The 12,902-nt window shown below is 52.3% G+C and overlaps 2 protein-coding genes across 5 annotated transcripts in view; one reads left to right on the forward strand and one right to left on the reverse strand.

The window, feature by feature from the left end:
* G6PD (glucose-6-phosphate dehydrogenase) overlaps nt 1-12,902 on the reverse strand; it is a 16,002-nt gene continuing 3,100 nt past the window's right edge. For all 3 annotated transcript variants that reach the window (XM_010601073.3, XM_003421753.3, XM_010601074.3), the window contains exons 3-13: nt 4,802-4,839; nt 4,601-4,709; nt 3,935-4,152; nt 3,298-3,456; nt 2,867-2,992; nt 2,480-2,573; nt 1,837-2,023; nt 1,204-1,439; nt 1,002-1,078; nt 797-889; nt 1-710 (exon numbers count right to left, since the gene is read on the reverse strand). In XM_010601073.3, coding sequence (XP_010599375.1) covers nt 620-710; nt 797-889; nt 1,002-1,078; nt 1,204-1,439; nt 1,837-2,023; nt 2,480-2,573; nt 2,867-2,992; nt 3,298-3,456; nt 3,935-4,152; nt 4,601-4,709; nt 4,802-4,839 — 1,428 coding nt within the window. In that variant the 3' untranslated portion in view covers nt 1-619. The remainder of the gene's footprint in view (nt 711-796; nt 890-1,001; nt 1,079-1,203; nt 1,440-1,836; nt 2,024-2,479; nt 2,574-2,866; nt 2,993-3,297; nt 3,457-3,934; nt 4,153-4,600; nt 4,710-4,801; nt 4,840-12,902) is intronic.
* Nucleotides 11,823-12,902, forward strand: part of IKBKG (inhibitor of nuclear factor kappa B kinase regulatory subunit gamma) — a 27,018-nt gene continuing 25,938 nt past the window's right edge. Inside the window, exon 1 of one of the 2 annotated variants that reach the window (XM_064277817.1) lies at nt 11,823-11,927. In XM_064277817.1, coding sequence (XP_064133887.1) covers nt 11,850-11,927 — 78 coding nt within the window. In that variant the 5' untranslated portion in view covers nt 11,823-11,849. The remainder of the gene's footprint in view (nt 11,928-12,902) is intronic. The other variant, XM_064277816.1, reaches the window with a different exon arrangement.

Genomic DNA, 12,902 nt, shown 5'->3' on the forward strand with positions numbered 1-12,902 from the left:
TGGGCTTGTAGCTTTAATGGCAGAGGTCGAGGGGAGGGGCCCAGCTGCTGGCCTCTGCTTTCCCTGTGTTGCCACGGAGTGCAGAGTGGAGGAGCTAGAAAGAATTAGTGTGGTGGAGGGGCACCCAGGGGGCCAGAGACATGGGAATGCTGGGCAGCATGGAGGTCCTTGCCAACTGGTGACCTGGAATGTCCAGTGGCGCTGAGGCTGGCATTACTGTGGGCACTCTCTCGGCCCTTGGAACGTGTCCACATGGATGTGATCCTCTCCTTTCCAAATTCTGACGGGAAGGTGTGTGCCCACAGCCCCAAGGTGGCCCCCTCCCCCTCCCCCCTGAGTCCTGCCCTAGGCCCCAGGACAGATGGTCCTGGGGACAGGCAGACGTCGTGCAGGGACAGCCTGGGGCCCACACAGGGAGGTCACTGCACGCAGCCTCAAGTTCTGGAATGTAACTGGGGCTCAGGGCTGAGTGGCAGGCAGGAAGAGGCTGGCCTGAGCCTGGGGCCTGGGGAACCTGGGGCTGAGGCCTGTGGTCCCAAAGTCCTACTGAGGTGGGAGGGGCAGTGGGGGCGAAAGCTTAGACGGGCCAGAGAAGCAGGGGATGGGGTGGGGCAGGCACTTAGAGCTTGTGGGGGTTCACCCACTTGTAGGTTCCCTCGTACTGGAAGCCCACTCTCTTCATCAGCTCGTCTGCCTCCACAGGGCCTCGGCTGGGAGAGCGACACCAGGTGAGATGGGAGGCAGTCTCCTGGCCTCCCGGATCCCTGCCACTCCCCAGCCCCATCCTGGCTCTCACCTGCCATAAATGTAGGGGATGGGCTGAGGCTTCTCGCGCTCAATTCTGTGAAGGAGTGGGGTGAAGATCCGCCAGGCCTCCCGGAGTTCGTCGCTGTGGAGATAGAGTGGCTTTTGGGTGTGGGCCACCGATGGAGCAAGGCTGCCCCCACAGCAGGGCCCGGCCCAGGCTGGAGGGCGCCATGGCGGGCAGTGGTGCCTCCCACCTCCGTACGAAGTGCATCTGGCTCCCGCAGAAGACATCCAGGATGAGGCGCTCGTAGGCATCAGGGAGCTTCACGTTCTTCGAGGGAAGGGGAAAACAGGGGTCTTGGTGATACCCCCTTTCCTTATGGCCTTCTGCAAGCTCCCCCACAGTACTGCCCCTTGTCCCAAAGGCTCCCTGACCCCCTTGGCCCTGCATGGCACCTTGTATCTGTTGCCGTAGGTCAGGTCCAGCTCTGACTCCTCGGGGTTGAAGAACATGCCGGGCTTCTTGGTCATCATCTTGGTGTACACGGCCTCGTTGGGCTGCACGCGGATCACCAGCTCATTCCGCTTGCACTGCTGGTGGAAGATGTCACCAGCCACGTCACGGAACTGCAGCCGCACCTCAGCCTTGCGCTCATTCAGGGCCTTGCCGCAGCGCAGGATGAAGGGCACACCTGGGGCCGGGAGTGGCAAGGCCTGAGACCGGAGTCGCCGGCCCCGCTGGGCTCCCCTGGCTCTCCCAGGCCTGCCAAGCTGCTTGGGCGTGGGCGTGAGTTTGTGTGAGAACTTATTTGTTCACGCAAACGCGTGTGGTGTGAGGAAGTGTGTGTGTGAGAGAGCATGAGAGCACATGAAAATGCGAGTGTGTAAAAGTGTGTGTGAAAGCTTGTGACGACGAGTGTGTGAGTGAAAGAGGAAGCAAAACCATGTGAGTGTGAGAGTGTGTGCATGCATATACGTGTGTGGTGAAGCGACTGTGGGAGACACTGGTCCCGGCCTCTCCATCCTCCTTGGCCCTCTTGCTGTGTGACCGCCCACTGACCTTGGCTGGGCCCTGGTGGTGGCACCTACCGTCCCACCTCTCATTCTCGACGTAGAGGACAACAGCAGCGAAGGTGGCCGTGGTGGACCCACGGGGCACCGTGGGGTCATCCAGATACCCTTTTGTAGCTTCGCCTTCCCCGTTGGGGTTCCCCACGTACTGCCCCAGGACCACGTTGTCGGCCTGCACTTCCGAGATACACTTTAAGACCTTGACCTGGGAATGAGCCAGGGAGAGAAAGAGCCCTGGTTAATTAGGCCAGTTGGCCCCTGTGTGGGTTGGAGGAAGTGCTGGGGGAGTGACTGTGGCCACAGCCGGACAGTTGTGCCGGGTCTCCTGGGGGCAGCTGCAGACAGGAGGTGGCGCCCATTGGGCTTCACTTCCTCTGCTAAAGTCACAGCTGGGGCCACCTTCCCCAAGGCTGGGGCCCTCCAGGACCACCTACACCATCCTTGTTTTCCTGATGGGGAAGCTAAGGCCAGAAAGACACTGGGCTAGCCCCAAGTCACACAGAAGTCACTATCAGACGTGGGATATCATGACTCAGGCTGTGTGACTCCCAGCCCAGGGTGTCCCCAGTGTGCACGTCCTCCGCAGTGCTCCTGTCCTGGCTGGCCTGCTTTGGCGTGCGGCTGCTGGAGCTGGAGGAAGACACGGGGTGGGCATCCCTACCTTCTCATCACGGACATCGTCCGAGTCAGTGGAGGCGGGCTTCTCCATGGCCACCAGACAGAGCATCTGCAGGAGGTGGTTCTGCATCACGTCCCTGGGGGTGAGAGCAGGCAGAGCTCCTCTCAGGCCCTGCTTCCAGGTGGGGGATGGACTGAGAGATGTACCAGCCTCAGCCCCGCCACCCTGTTCAGCCAGGTGCTGCTACTCCAGGGACCTCAAACCTGCTTCCTGACCAAGGAGAGCTGGGGGGCGGGGGCTTGGCTGTGTAGGGGTCCTTCCCCGCATTGTAGCCACCAGAGGCAATCTGATCCGTCGCCTCCCTGTGGAGTTGCCCAGCATCCCAGGCCCTGTGTCAGCCTCCCAGGAAGGGGTGACACAGACTCTCACCGGATGATTCCAAACTCATCAAAGTAGCCCCCACGGCCCTCAGTGCCAAAGGGCTCCTTGAAGGTAAGGATCACACAGGCAATGTTGTCCCGGTTCCAGATGGGGCCAAAGATCCTGTTGGCAAACCTGTGAGGAGAGCAGGGTGAACGGTGGTAAGGAGGTGTAAGGAGGTCCAAGGGGGTCCGAGGGGGTCCAAGGGGGTCCCAGGGGCCCCTCATAGTAGCAAAGTGTTGGGGCCTAGACCCCTCCTTGGGCTTCTACTGCACAGGAGCTGGATCTGAGTGGTCAGCCTGGGGCTCGTCCCGGCCTGGAGACTAGTGTGCTCGCCCGGGGGCTCCAGGACGAGGGGGTGAGGCCGGAGGGACCACAGTGCAGGGGAACGGTGTGGGGTTCATACCTGGGGGGGCAGCACGCCAGGTCTTGGCACCTACCTCAGCACCATGAGGTTCTGAACCATCTCCTTGCCCAAGTAGTGGTCAATGCGGTAGATCTGGTCCTCGCGGAACAAGGAAGCGATGTGGTTGGACAGCTGGTCGGAGCTCTGTAGGTCCTTCCCAAAGGGCTTCTCCACAATGATGCGGTTCCAGCCTCTGCCAGGGAGAGGGGGGCCTGAGCCTCCCAGTCCCATGTGCCCTCAACCCCCTTCCTAGGGAGCAGGGGGCCAAGTCCACTGCATCACCTTCCCCCTCCTCCCCATGGCTCCTCCTTCTCTGTGTAGGGCTGCCCTCCCCTCCCTGCCTTGGTGTAGAGCGTCCTCAGAACCACAGACACAGCGTTCTGTATCCCAAACCAGGACATACTGAAACTGAGATGGCCGCTGCTTTGGGAGCCTGAGCAAAGGCAGTGGTGAGGTTTTCATGGAGCAACACTGCCATCTGGTGGCCCCGGAGGGGAACTGCTGCCAGGAGGCAGTTAGTGGTTTCTGGTGTCATTGATATTGAGGTTGCCCAGGAGGATTTGAGTGATAAAGGCACCGTATTTTATCCTTTGCCAGGTGGAGGAACTATATGGCAGGGGCAGGGCAAGGCAGCCTTGGTGGCAGGAAGGGAGGGGTGTGAACAGACTTACGTCTGGCTCATGCAGGTCTCATGGATGTTCTTGGTGACGGCCTCGTAGACGGTGGGGGGCAGGGCCAGGTAGAAGAGGCGGTTGGCCTGGGGGCCCTGGTGGAGGGCGTTCATGTGGCTGTTGAGGCGCTCGTAGGAGGCTGGGTCATCGTACTGGCCAGCCACATAGGAGTTGCGGGAAAAGAACTCCTCCAGCTTCAGCTTCTCCTCTGCGGTGGCCTGGGTGAGACAGACAGACATCGGTCCCCTCCCCTGCTCTGCCTCAGGGGAGTAATGTGGGGGGTCTCACTCCCCTCACCCCACAGCCTGGGTAGGCTGCCCTGAGAAGATGCAGCTAGAGAGGATTTTCCTTGCTGAATATGCATCGAGGAGGCGTCCTTCTGCTAACTCCTAGCCTGTCCCACTGGGTGAGTTCCAGGCTGGAGTGGGCCTGCGACAGGGGCCACAGAGGAAGTGGCTGGAGCCAGTGGCTTGGAAGGGCAAGGATGAGAAATGCTAGAGCTTGATAGCTTTGTTCTAATGTGGTCCTGCCCCACGGCCGGGACAGGTGAGCAGAGACAGGGCGGGAGAAGAGAAAGGCATCCTGGGGAGTCCCCCAGTAGGGGCGTGGCTCCAACCTGAGGCTGGCCCTGCTAGCTGTGGTAAGGCCATGGGTGGGGCCGCTCACTTTGAAGAAAGGCTCGCTCTGTTTGCGGATGTCAGCCACTGTGAGGCGAGAGCGGGCATAGCCCACGATGAAGGTATCTTCGGGCAGAAGGCCATCTCGGAACAGCCACCTGAGGGCAGAGCACAGCCATGTGAGGACGGAGTGGGCTGGGCCTCTCCCTGAGGGAGGCTGTGGGGGCAGCAGGGAGGAGGATGTGCTTACCAGATGGTCGGGTAGATCTTCTTCTTTGCCAAGTCGCCCTGTGGCAAAGGGAACAGGCTTGGTCAGAAGTGAGAGAGATGGGGAAGCCCACGTTGCTTGTCTCTGACCTTGATCCCCAGCACCCCAGGAGATCTACGCACTTGCTCAGGGGTGCCGTGCAGCCACTTCTATCTGTCTTGTCCCCATGTGTGGCCAGACTGCACTGTCCTTTAACCCTGATTCTGAGATGACACAGAACGTTGCAGCCTGGCTGGCAGCAGACACGTTTACGCCAACTGACCTCCAGCGCGCCTCACCCAACAGGAATGTACTGGAATTGACAGAGCCCCTCTGGGACCACAATACAATTCAGTGAAAAAAAAAAAAAAAACAAAACTAGCTCAAACAAAAATCACAACAAAAGAGCTCGCTTCTAAGTAACTCGTGGGTTAAAGAAGCAAAACTAAATTCCTATTAGAACTGAATGACAACGGAAATACTGTGTATCAAAACTCATGAGATGTGGCCTTGTATGCTGTACCGGGCTGACTAGTGTCCCCCTAAAATTCACGTCCACCCAGAACCTGTGAACATGACCTTCTATGGAAATAGTCTTTGTCAATGAGGTCATACTGGAGTAGGGTGAGCTCTATCTCAATGACTGCTGTGCTGGTAAGGAAAGGGAACTTGGACACAGAAACATACAGGGAGGAGGCCAAGGAATGCCTGGGACTAGCAGAAGCTGAAAGAGGCAAGGAAGGATCCTCCCTAGAGCCTTCAGAGAGCATGGGCCTGCCCACGCCATCATTTCAGATGCCTGGTCCCCCGAACTGTGAGAGAGTAAATGTCTGCTGTTTTAAGCCACCCTGTTTGTGGTACTTTGCTATGGCAGTCCCAAGAAACGAACACAAGTACTTACATTAGTAAACAAGAGTTGCTTAAAATTAATAAGCAACACAGACAATTTAAGAAATCAGAAAAAAGACAGTACAATTTTAAAGCCAAATAAATTATAAGGCAGGGGACAATACAAAACAAGAATTCATGGGAAACACACAAAAAAGGTCAACAAACCAAAAGTTGGTGTTTGACAAAGACTAATAAAAGACAACCCTCTGTAAAGATTGCTTTTTAGGAAGGCACAAATAGGAATAAAGAGGGGACCAAACCTCAAACAAGAAACACAGGAGAGGATTTTATGAACAACTTTATGCCACATCTGACTACTTGGATGAAATGAACAAGTTCCTAGAAAAATCCAACCGAACAGGATGGACTCAAGAAGGAGCGAGGGAACCTGAGAGGTACAATGGTTGGATGAGTGCCCTGGAGCTGCTGTAACAAAGTACCACGAAATTTATTCTCTCACAGTCCTGGAGGCTGGGAGTATGAGATCAGGGAGTCAGGTGTGTTGATTCCTTCTGAGGCTCTGAGAGAGGACCTGTTCCATGCCTCTCTCCCAGCTTCTGGTGATGGCAGGTGATCCTTGGAGTTCCTTGGTTTACAGCTCTGCCTCCTACAATCTCTGCCCCATTGTCACATGGCTGTCTTCTCTGTGTCTCTTCTCTTTTATAAACACATCACTCAGATGGGATTAGGATCCACCCTACTTCAGAATGAGCTCATGTTACCCTAAGTAATAAAATCTGTGAAGACTATTTCCAAACGAGGTCATGTTCACAGGTATGGTGGTTAGGACTTAAACATCTGTTTTGGGGGCACACAATTAAATCCGTAACCATGACCGTCATGGAAACTGGATTGACAGCTACAAACCTTCCCGTCAAGACAACCCTGGCACAGAGAGCTTCACTAATGGATTTTACCAAAAGGTGAGGAAAAGCAAATTCCAGTCTAAAATAAACTCTTCCTGCAAACAGAAGAAAGAGGAACACTCTCCAACCTTTTACGAGGCCGGCAGGTAAGAAAGGCACATGGGAACAAACACCAGCCAGTCCCATTCATATGCCCAGATGTACATGCCCAAATCCATCCGTAAGCCTTAGCAAACCAAATCCTGCAGTGTTAAAAAATGGAACCCATTAGAACCAAGTTGGGTTGATCCTGGAAAGAAAAGGTTGGTTCAACACTAAAAAATAAAAATTAACCATTGAAAGTCACCACATTAAGAGATTCAAGGAAAACAACTATCAGAAATCTTTCCCTACTCCTATCTACTGATTTTTAAATCTAGCAACTTTGCGAAACTCAACAGATGCAGAAAAAGTTTCATAAAACCAAATATCCATTCATGATAAAAACTCTTACCAAACTAGCAATAAAAGGGAACCTCCTTAACTTGACAAAGACTATACATAATGTGGAAATGCTTTAAAAATAGGAAACAATAAAAGAATGTCTGCAGCTGGCTTTTGTAGTCGATGTTGAACTAGAGATCCCAGCCAGTGTAGTAAGGCAAGAAAATGACAATAGTCTAAGGATTGGAAACTGTCAATATTTGTAGATGATAGGCTGTTTATGTAAAATAAAACAAAAATTCTACACATAAAATATTAGGATGTGAGATTAAAAAATGAATAGATGGGAGTAGGCAAAGATTTCTTAAACACTGATAAATTAAGACTTCATCAAGATAAAAAACTTCTGTATGTCAAAAAACACTATTAAGAAAATAAATAGGCCACAGACTAGGAAAATCCTTCAGCAAAATTATTTGTATCCAGAACATATAAACAAGTCCTATAATGCAGTAGGAGCCCTGGTGGCGTGGAGGCTAAGAGCTACGGCTTCTAACCAAAAGGTCGGCAGTTCGAATCTACCAGCTGCTCCTTGGAAACCCTATGGGGCAGTTCTACTTTGTCCTACAGGGTTGCTGAGTTGGAATCAACTTGACGGTAACAGGTTTGGTCTTAGGTTTTGATAATGCGATAATAAGAAAAAAACCCAATTAAAATATGGGTAAAAGGCTTGAATAGGTACTTCAGAAGGAAAATAAATGAATGGCCAATAAATACATGAAAAAGTGTTCAAGATCAGTAGTTGTCAGAAAAATGAAAATTAAACCACGATGAGATACCATGTCATACCCATTAGAACTGTTGTAAACAAAAAGACTGATAAAACCATGCACTGACCAGGAGGTGGAATACATCATTAGTGGGGATGTAAACTGGTACAGCCACTTTAGAAAGCAGTTTGTCCATCTCTTACAAAGTTAAACACACCTACCATACGATCCAGCCATTTCACTCCTAGGTATTTACCCAAGAGAAATGAAAGCGCCTGTCCATAAAAAGACTTGTACACAAATGTTCATAGTAGCTTCAATTAACAGTAACCCCAAACTGGAAACAACTCAAATGCTCCCATTAGTCATTAGGTAAATGAACAAGCAAAGTGTATATTCCTACAGTGAGATACTACTTAGCAAGATAAAAGAGTGAGCTAGCAATCCTTGCAACATGGGTCAATCTCAAAAACACTGCGCTGAGCCAGAGAGTACATACTATATGCATTCGTCAGAGAAAATTCTAAAATAGGCAACGTTAATCTATTGTGATAGAAATTAGATCATGGTTCCTGGCAGCAAGCCTAACAAAACCAGAGTTGCTGTGTGATGAGTTTGCTTTTATACGGCCTTTCTTGCCATAGTCTTGTGACTCCTACAAAATGATTGGGTGGGACTATGCAAATAAGGTGCTTGTGGCCCACCAAGGGGATTAGACAGATTGCTAATGAGGCAAGTAAGGTACATGGAACCCCTGTGGGGACTGGACCATGCAAATAAGGTCTATGGTACCCTAACGAGGGGACTGGTCAGTTTTGCCATCCAGCTAGGCTTAAGAGTGAGCCAATCCCGGAGCAGAGGGGGGAACTCACTATCCAGAAGAAGAGATAGGAGCAGAGCGTGTCCTTTGGACCCGGGGTCCCTGTGCCGAGAACCTTTTAGACCCAGGAGACAGAGGGAGAGAGGAACTTGCAACATCGAAGACAGTGAGAGACGGCAGCGCAGCAGTAACAGAGCAATAGTGGTGCGAAATGGCTGCAGTGGGGCTTGCTGACCCACAGAGCTAAGAGCTATAAACACTTGCCCAACAAAGTCCTGAGCAGGGCCCAGTAGTAGAGGGTGAAAAGAAGCTTTCCTGATCAAGGCTGTGTACTGAGTCGTTCCTGATCCTGAATTGTAACCTGTTGCTTCCCTAATAAACCCCATAATTGTAAGTATTGTTCGTGAGTTCTGTGTGGCCATTGCAATGAACTATCAAACCCAGCAGGGAGGTAGAGAGTACCGTGGGAGGGATGGTTGGTGTCAGAATTGGTAAAAAGGTTGGAGGATGGAGGTATATTTGACCTCCACCTCATAGGAATCAGCCTTGGGCTGATGTTGATAATGGTTCTCCTTCCCCTTGTGAAATTAGATGAGGAGGTCTGATGCTCTGACACCATTTTTTGCAAGAGTAATCTGGGGAAAGGTAACTCATACCCATGGAAAGAATGGCACGGTTTGTGCCAAATTCCAAAGCAACCTTCCTGCTAAGACTGCTAGACACAGAATCTGTGTGATGTGGCACCCTCGAAGATGTAAACTTATTGAAAAGTAAATAATTTGTGGATTTGTTAAAAAAGAAAAAAACTAGATCATGGTTGCCTCGGGTAGGGGGTGGACTGACTGAGAAGGGGCACACAGAACTTTCTGGGGAGACAGGAATGTCCTATATTATGATGAAGGTGTGGGTCACACAGGTGTAACCAACTGTTGAAATTGTACAGTCCAGACTTACGCATTGCAATGCGTACAGATTTTACCTAAAACAAAGAACTGTCAAGGAAATGATAACTGAGTTGCGGGGTGGGGAGTGGATGAAACAAGAATGGTGAATGTTGCGCATCTTTGGAGCTGGGTGAGGGGTTGAACTTGATCGTGCACTGTACTCTGCTGTTGATGTGTTTCTGTAGTGTTCCAAAAAAAAAAAGGATAAAACAAACTACAGCTTCACACGACAGTATGGGTGAACCCTCCAAACAGAATGTCGCAGAAAAGAAGCCAGGCACACAGGGCTACATACGGCAGGATTCCATTTGTATAAAGTTCAAGAACAGGCAAAACTACTCCGTGGTGTTAGAAGTTGCCCTTCAGGGTAGAGTGACTGGAAAGGGGTGGTGTGGAGGGTTTCTGGGGTGCAGATACTGGTCTGGTTCTTCAACTTGTGTTTTTTATTACTTATATTTCAATGAAACAATATAAAAACTAATAGACTAAAGTCCATGACCTTCATACACACTAGCAACCACCACTTGGAAAATGCAATGTAAAACAACACCATTTACAAAAGCAAAAGTTAGAAAGACTCTAGGAATGAACACAATAATACCTGATGTGACTTGACAAAGGAACTTTACACATTAGGTGGAAGAGGAATGGGCAAAAAGAGCTGCGATGCTCCTGAAGAAGCACCAAGCAGGGCACCTACCCTTTCATGCGTCAAACCTGTAATTAGGAGCGTGGGACCGGTGCAGGGAGGGCACACCCAGGCCCCATGGAGCGCTGCAAATCGGCAGGGAGGGAGGGCACAGACAGGCAGTGTGGGCGCTGGGATAGGGATTAGCTGAGCTCAGAAAATTCAATTCCAGGGATTAAGGACCTGAATATTAACTGCAAAAGTAACTTTTAGAAGCTTTCTCTGCAAAGACATCTGATTTAAAAAAGCAAAACACTACATCTAACGAGTTACTTTGGACACCGTTTTTTCCAGATGTTTGAAGTGATTGGATGTATGTGGTCTGGGTGGTCTGATCCTCAATGAGCTCAAGCAAGCTCGAAAGAAGGCAGGTATCACTCCACTCCCGGGCTCAGCCTGGCATCGCCTGTGCAGGTGCTCAGCTTACCTCTAACCCGCCCCACACGGGGGTCCCCACCAGAAAGTGAAGTTACCTGGTGTTCCCTCTAGCAGGACACCTGAAAAGGCAGCTTGACTACCCTGACAGCTTATGTTAACAGCTGCTTTGAAAATGCTAATGCAACCACGGACTGTAAACACTAGTAAGCCTTCCTTGCACCAAGTCATGTTTGCTTCCGATCAAACTCCAGCAGCTAGGGGACATTAGGAGGGGCTTGGGGGCATTGATTGGTGGCCTGGGCATGGACTCCTGTGCGTCCACAGGGTCACAGGCTGACCTGCACCCTTTGGGATTAACTAGTGACAGAACCGGCTTGCCTAGTTTCAGCTCAGCCCTCCAACCGTCGGCCTGTCTCCAAGCTGCCCGAGAGAGAGAGGTAGGAGCAAGACAGTGAGGGCGGGGGGCATGGTGGGCAGACTGCTCTGCTCCAGGGGACAGGGGAGCCTGAGCTGCGCTCCTCAAGGGAGGCCAGGTATGGCTGCCCCCTTGCTGGCCTGCCCCTCAGCCGGGGAATCCTTAGGAAATCTCTGGGCTTGATCGATCGATACAATCTTTCTAAACATGGTCAGCTGGGGTAATTAAAGGGATTCTTGTGAGAAAAGGGTGAGAAGCTCTCATTTTGTCCAGCCCCCTCATTTTGCCCGAGGACTACAGCGGGGAAAGGACCTGCCCCAAGGACACTTGGTGAGTTAGCAGGAGACCTGGGACCTGATTAAGATCTCCAGCCAGCGACAGAACCGCCTGAGGTGCTGCTTGCACATCCAGTGTGACAAACCTGGGCACTGACCCGAACCATGCAGGCATCTGTCTTGGTATTAGGTCAGGGCATTGCAGAAAGAGCCCTAGAAGACTGCTGCTTGCAGGAGGCCCAGCAGGGGCAGGTGACCCTTTCCCCCTGGGGTCACAGAGGTCAAGAATTGGTTGGCATGCTGAGGCAGAGCCTCAGCCCTGGTTGGGGCCCGGCTGGCTGCTGGCCACCTGGGAGAGGAAAGCTGGGGTCCACTGAGGTAGGTGTGGCTGAGACACTGACAAAGGGGCCTTCCTCATATATACCCTGGGGCCCATGAATCACAGGCCTTTGGGGGAATGCCAAAGTCATCATCATGACACAGCAAGAATCTTATCGGCCCAAGGAGGAAGTCAGCCCAGAAGTGTTCTGAGGAAGGGGTGGAGCCCAGCCAGTAGCTCAGCCCTTCCAGGCCGGTTGGGTATGGTGGCCCAATGTCCTCCTGGTTCAAGTAGGGAAACTAAGGCCCAGAGAAGCAAGGGGATTGCTGAGGATGCCATGGTGAGTCCACTTTGCTGAGCAGATTCCCAGTCCTGCTCTCTCTCACTCCCTTGGCACCCCGCCCCAATGCCGTCCGTGTGGGAGAAGATCCACTAGCCAGCCTCATGGAGCTCCTATCAGATGGAGGAAGATACATCCTTCTAGGTCCAAGGTTCTTTCCCCCACGCTGGTCCATAAGGAGAAACTGGTTTCTTTCATTTGAGCTTTCTGGGCTGGGATCCCTGCCACTGGGAAAGTGAGCTCTTCTACTCCCTTCCTGGGTCAGGGGTGGGGGTGGGAAGAAAGGCCTGAGAAGGGGGAAGTGGCCACATAGCAGGGGGACAGTGAGGGGCTCAAAGCTCGTTTTGTAACTCTGTGAGGCAGAATCAGGCTGCCCTGCCCCCAGGAAGAAGCTGCAGTGTGGGTTTGGGTTGGGTAAGTGGGTGCAGGAGGCAGGAGGGGCAGAGCATGGCCACATGGGTCTGACCTGCTCAGGTTCTGGGCCCGCTAGCCACTGGCCTCCTGTCAGCTTCTAGGTCACATCCAGTTTGCTCTGACTCAGGGCTTTGCCTCTGCTCTTCCCTTTGCTCAGCAAGTTCCCCCGGGGCCTCGTGCTGCAGACCTCAGTATCAGGTGCCTCCCCCTCCCCAGGGCCGACCCTGACCACACCTCTCAAGGCCTCTGGCCCCCTCCCAGCCCTGTTTGTTTCTCCTGTCACAGGTACTGCTCTGAACTCACCTTGCGTCCCCAGCCTCCCATAAAGCACAGGGCCATGAGGGCAGGGATTGTGGCTGCTGTGGTCTTGGTGTTGCCCAATGCCTAGCACAAGGCCAGGGACAGCAGAGGCCGGTGACGGCTACTTGTTGAATGAGTGAGCAGAGAACGCAGTTTCCCAAAGCACCACCCTGCCTACCTCTGCAGCACAGGATGGGAGCTGTTCCAGGTGCTATCAGAGCACCCCGGGTGGATGCCCCCACAATGCTCCCTCTAGTCCTT

This window comes from Loxodonta africana, chromosome X (genome assembly GCF_030014295.1).
Source record: "Loxodonta africana isolate mLoxAfr1 chromosome X, mLoxAfr1.hap2, whole genome shotgun sequence".
Taxonomy (NCBI): Eukaryota; Metazoa; Chordata; class Mammalia; order Proboscidea; family Elephantidae; genus Loxodonta; species Loxodonta africana.